Source organism: Suricata suricatta, chromosome 6 (assembly GCF_006229205.1).
Source record: "Suricata suricatta isolate VVHF042 chromosome 6, meerkat_22Aug2017_6uvM2_HiC, whole genome shotgun sequence".
NCBI classification, from domain to species: Eukaryota; Metazoa; Chordata; class Mammalia; order Carnivora; family Herpestidae; genus Suricata; species Suricata suricatta.
Genome location: NC_043705.1, coordinates 70,695,227 through 70,701,295, shown reverse-complemented (window position 1 = coordinate 70,701,295; position 6,069 = coordinate 70,695,227). Strand labels below are relative to the sequence as shown.

The 6,069-nt window shown below is 38.3% G+C and overlaps 1 protein-coding gene across 1 annotated transcript in view; it reads right to left on the bottom strand.

Moving 5' to 3' along the window:
• CAST (calpastatin) overlaps positions 1-6,069 on the bottom strand; it is a 101,141-nt gene that overhangs the window by 15,539 nt on the left and 79,533 nt on the right. The window contains exons 17-20 of the mRNA XM_029941229.1: positions 5,528-5,611; positions 4,591-4,638; positions 3,458-3,556; positions 1,700-1,806 (exon numbers count right to left, since the gene is read on the bottom strand). Coding sequence (XP_029797089.1) covers positions 1,700-1,806; positions 3,458-3,556; positions 4,591-4,638; positions 5,528-5,611 — 338 coding nt within the window. The remainder of the gene's footprint in view (positions 1-1,699; positions 1,807-3,457; positions 3,557-4,590; positions 4,639-5,527; positions 5,612-6,069) is intronic.

Genomic DNA, 6,069 nt, shown 5'->3' with positions numbered 1-6,069 from the left:
TTTTTTTGTTTATTTATTTAGAGAGACAGAGACAGCATGAGCAGGGTAGGGGCAGAGAGAGAAGGAGACAGCAGAATCCCAAGCAGGATCACACCATCAGTGTAGAGGAGCCTTAGGCAGGGCTTGAACCCATGAAACTGTGAGATCATGAACTTAGCTGAAACCAAGAGTTGGATGCTTAACTAACTGAGCTACCCAGGTGCCCCAGGACTTAATTTTTTTAAATGAAAGAACAGAAAATAGAATGCATCTTATATAACACGGATAAGTACTACTAATTAAACTTTTTTTCTATTATAAAGATACTGGGTTGAAATATCAATGAATTTCTTATTGCTGCTCTTGGTCAAAGTGTGAAAGCTTCTGAATTAAAAAGTCTCAAAGTTTATTCTGATAAAATCCTATGACCTCACATAGAATATATATTTGAATGTTAGAGTAAAAGTGTCTCTCTGTTTTATATGGGTTAATCATCCATGTAAGTAAGAAAAGTTTTTCTGCTAAGCTGCACTGCAAAAGATCAATGAGAAGAAGAAACCTGAGTGGAAGGTGATTATCACCATCTAGTGGTTTGACACTGCATAGATTTTATTCCCAGGAGCCACAAACCCCCCTGATGTATCTAACTTGTTTGGGATTCTATCTAAAGTGCAAGAGTTGCAGTGACCAAAGTCTTAACCAAGCAGTCAGAATCGCTAGCTGATCTAAGACACATCCTCACACTTTACTTCTGTTTTCTCCTATTCTCTGCTGTGGAATCTTTGAAAACTTCTACTTCCTGTTAAGCCTGTTCCCCTTGGTTTAATAATTAAACCAAACAGAGCAAAGCTAGGAGACACTAGCAGTCTTAAGAATGAAGGAAATCAGGAAACAGGACTAGGGCCTGCAACTTCTATTTCTGTAGTATGTCATGTTGTCAAATTCACAACTTAGTATTGAGGTTTCTGGATTTCCTTAACTAACTTTAATCTTATATGAACAAGAACTGAACAGGGCACACATTCAGCTCCTTCCTCTGCTCGGTTTTCTTTTGCCCACTAATCTTCAAGCCCTTCTTGAGCCCTCTGACCTGTCACACTCCACAGCTATGTCCTTGTGAACATTAATATGAAGATACTGCAAAGCATCTAGAACTTAGCTGTTCACTAAGTCTGTGGCAATAAAGCACAGTTCCATCAGCTGTTACTCTGAGTCAGATTCTACCTGCTAACAGAAACAAAACCCACTGAATTCAAAAAGATTCAACGATTTAATTACCATACTTCATACAAAAGTTGGAAAGTGAGACAAAGGCAAGACAAGAAAGGGGAAAGGAATGGAGTTAACCTCCCTTCAGATGGGACTGGGAAGTTATGACGATATTGGTGATTATTCTGCTAGAAGAGCGAACGGAAGGTGCCAGCAGGCTATCTGTGGAACACTCAATAGCCTCGAAAGATGTGGGAAAAGTGAAAAAGCATGATTATCCACCACAGCTGAGGAGCCAGGAAGAGTTTCAGAAGGTGGAAGAAAAACACAGCTTGCAGAAGTTTAATGAAAAACTTAATTCTAGCCTGAATTTGTAGCAAACCCTGGAGCAAAAGAACAGTAGACCCCAAAGCTCTAAAAGAGTTTCTTTTTATCTTATCAGAGTAAAGCGATATGTTGGTGACACACAGCAGCAAGAACTACTTTCCCAGGACACTGTTCAGGGTGCAAGGCAACACTCACCAGGGCAGCTGACTTGGTCGGTGCGGACAGTATCGTACACATGGAAGTCCGAGGCACAGCCTCGCTCACAGGAGTCAGGGCAGCAGCCTGAGAGGCCTGTGGAGAGAGGCAAGTGCAATGAAGAGTTTTTAGAAATATCTGGTTAGTAAGACTGAACAATAAGGGACCACAATACACTCTGCTATATTATATGTTGTGAGCATGACTTTCTCAAATGCCTAAGGATTGCTAAATAGTGAATAAATCAAGGCAGGTGCAAACTCTTCTACCATTATTTCAACTTGGTTTTACCTCTTACCTTAGGTAGGTTACTTAACCTGAGACTCAGTTTTCACATCTGTAAAATGAGAACAATGATAGTACCTAATCTCAAGGGTCAATGTGACGCTTTCAATGAGTTAAAACATGTCCAGTGCTTTGTATACTATCTAGGAACATGGTCAGCTCAATAGTATCAGCAACTATTATTATTTATATTATTTTCAGGAAACACAACAATGATATGCCAATTATATAATGTAATCTTTTATATAAATGTATCATTTTTATATATTTAAGAGTACCTTATCAACTGTAAATAGGTATGTTTACAAATGCAAGGTAGTAATACTATCCCAGAGGTTCTCAAAGTGTGGTCCCTGGACCAGCAGCATCAGCCTTCCCACAGACCTTGTTACAAATGCAAACTCTAGGCCTCCACCCCAACTACTATAGAAATTCTGGAGGTGGGGCCCAGCAATCTAACAAACCCTTAGGCGATCCTGGTACTAAAATTTGAAAACCACTGTGCTATCTTATTTTATCACAAGAGTACAATTTCAAATAAGCTGTTTTTAATTCAGGCATTTATGAAGGGTTTTCCTACATGTAAGGTGCTCAGTAGACAGTCATTAATAGGCCACTATCTCTTCTTTCAAGGAACTCACTATTTACTAAAAACTATATGTACACATCAGAGGTGAAGACCAAGACAGCTAAAAGCTTGCCTGTAATAAAGATCTTAGCAGATATACAGAGAACAAAAGAGCGCCAGGTGTGCTGTGTTCTGCTTAGGTAGGTCTGGAAGGGTGGTAAGCCTGGGGGAGGGAAAAGCAGGAAACAGAGGCCATACTTGAGCAAAGCTTCAAAGGCATGACTAACATTTTAGATGATCTCAAATTAGGAGTGAAGGTTATTCTACACCGCAGGACCACATGAGAAAGGTCAAGGACACATACACGCAAGCACTTATTGTCATGGTTTTGTAATGGAAGGACACATCTTGGTAGGGAAGGAAGCTAGGGCCAGAACACATGAACAGGGAGCTTTACTTTGTGGGCAACGGGGAGCTCCTGAAGGTCGGAGCACAGGAATGATGGGACCACCACCACGCTTAAGAAACAGTAATTCTGGGGGACATATGGGAAGGACGGCAGGAAGGGTGAAGACAGAGGCCAGTGCCACCATGAGGTGAGTGGTGATGACAACTTTAACTAGGTTACAGAAGGAGGAACAGAAAGGAAAGCATGGGGGTGAATGCCTTCTGGAAGGAATGTATAGGACTTAAATTACAAGAATATCTGGGCCCCTTTGGGAAAAGAAAACCCATCTAGAAAAATTCAAGATGAAAACTACATGTAAAAAAAAAAAAAAGATGGAACCATCAACTACTTCATACTAAAATAGTTTGGGCCTCACATTTTTAAGATTATAGATGAATATCTTTAACAGCCCCACAAAATAGAGACTTCTATTTTTAGAAACATACTTCTGTTGTTTTTTTGGCTGTCTTAGATTGTTTTCCTTCACTTTTCGGCTGGTCAAAATCTTCTGAAAGTTCATCAATAAGTTCTGATTCACTAAGCGGCTGGAATGTAAGAAAAACATTGTATTATGAAGTGACTCTTTCCGGTTACAAAAAAGTTTTACATAGAGATTTTTTTGTTAACACATATTATTAAGCCATGTTTTAGGATCTAGAACCAAAATTCATATTTGGGGTATTTTTTATTTATCAGTTTAAGATAAATGTCATGCAACAAATCAGGACTACTAAACACTGGAGTACCACAAAAACGTTCAGGATTCATTTAGTCCAAAGTTTTCCTGATACGTCAGTTTCAGAAGAATTTTGTTCACCTAAAACTGCCTTTTCTTTCTGATGAATATCCGTATAGTTATTTTTGAGTGTGACTGTTTTTCATTACTTTCTCATGATCTCCTTCTGAAACACAGGTCATATACTCCTTTCCTGTGGGATCTGGGCAGCAAAGTTCTCCCATCTCTAGCTCCTTCAGATAAAATGGTATCATTCATTTAGAGCATGTGGAAATTCTGGCTAATATCAGTCATCTACGACAGAACAGCAAGTAGTCTAGAAGCTATGCATCTATGTTGGACAGTCTGAGTTTTAAGTCCTGGCCTTGCTAGTTTTTAGTTGTATGATCTTTACATTTTTACACTATTTACATAACGTCTCTGTCTCTCAGTTTCTTCACATGTAAAATGGGCAAGATAAGAGTGCCCTCTTCATTCAGTGAGGACCTGACTAGTTGAGACCAAGCTAAGGCAGTGTAGAATCATTAAAGTATTTGATGTCATGATTATAACCAAACTGGAAAGTGCCAACAATATAATTTGAGGCCCTCTTGACATCAGCTCCTCGTGTCCAATGCTTTTCACCCAGAAACTCCCAATATAGGAGGAATAATTCATGAACAAAATAATAAAACATGTGTGAAAGAGTCAGAGATATGAGCCAAGTGCTGTTATCACAAGTTCCTCTCTCTTTACTATGAGGTTGGCATTCAAAGTCTCCATAGTGAAATCCTGTCTGTCAAAATGATCCTCAGTTTATACTTTGCAGTTCTTTTGCTCTTTATCAGAAGAATATTTCCTAACCTTGGGTTTTTCTTCAGACTCTGGCAAAAGCGGTTTTCCATCTTTATCCTGTAAACAAAATTGAAAATTCACTGAAAGTGAAACAGAACATTTTCTCTTCATGGCCCATTAAGTTTCTTCTAAGGAATTCCAGGATAGGAGGAGAGAGATTTTTTCTTCTTATATTTTAATGATTTGTTTTTGAGTATATTTCTTACATTTGAGTGAATAAATTTGCATTATTTTTTAAATCAAGTATCAGAATAAAGAGCTAAGCTCTAAAATAAATAAATAAATAAATAAATAAATAAATAAATAAATAAGCTTTAAAAAAAAGAAGTCTCTGTTCTCCAACCCAGGGTAAAGGGGTAGATCTCATTCCTATAATTCTTTTTTTGTTTTCTGGAGATGAAGTTTCATAATTTACAATATTTCTAAAACAGAAAACCTTTCTAGATCAGCACATATAAAGATACCTTCTCTATATAACCATGAGAATCAAGACATTTTCCATCATGTGTTTACATGTAACTTTCCAGAGATAAACAACAAATATAATTACAGAAGTCTACCATCCTCACATTAAACCCAAACCACCAACAACAAAACCACCCTAAGGATACTGGTAAATACAAAGATCTATGGTGCTTTTATCCATACAGCAGTTACAGAAAAATTTATTTCCCAATTGTTTCTTACGCTTCAAGATTAAGGATGTACATCATGCATTGTTAATAGCTGGAACACTTGGATTTATGGGAATTTTAACAACCACATGGTTACTACTTAGGAAACCATCAACTAACTTTAGAGAGCAGGAAAGAAAGGTTTTAGGGTTTTCAGTTAGTATATAAACTAGGATAGTCGTGTCCTTAAACATTATGGGGACAGACCCAACAGAAAATGAAGTGAAGACAAGAGGAGCATATTCTGTTAGGCGCCATGGCTAAGAGCGTACCGTGGTTGGCTTTAATCTATACTCCGATGGGACGGTTTCATCATCTTCACCACACTTTTTTAGTTTCTCTTCTTTGGCTTTTGCCTGATCAAAGTGGAGTAGGAAATAAAACACAAAACATGTGGGTAATACAGGTAAAACAAGAGAGTATCATTCTACGTACTTCATGAGTGTTGTAGAGAAAACGTATCAGATTCAAGTGTGTTTGTGCTTTGTAAACTACAGAGCACAAGATCATGGTAAGTGGCTGGCTGTGAGGAAGACAGCGTTAAGTGAAGAAAAAAACAACAGGGCCAGGAATCCTGGAGAGGTGCCCCTGTCCTGCTTTCAGGTGCTCTATGACCTTCGGGAGCCACTTGGTCTTTCTTCAGCTGCAGAATGGGACTACCAATCATTTTTACCTAGCTCACTGACTTGTAAGGATCACTAGAGAAAAGGAAATAAAATAACCTTTGAGACCATTAAGCACAGTGAAGAAGTTAGTTGTAATTATTTCAATAGCCTTCATCTCTTTTTCAGTTATCGGGGGGGGGGGGGGGGGG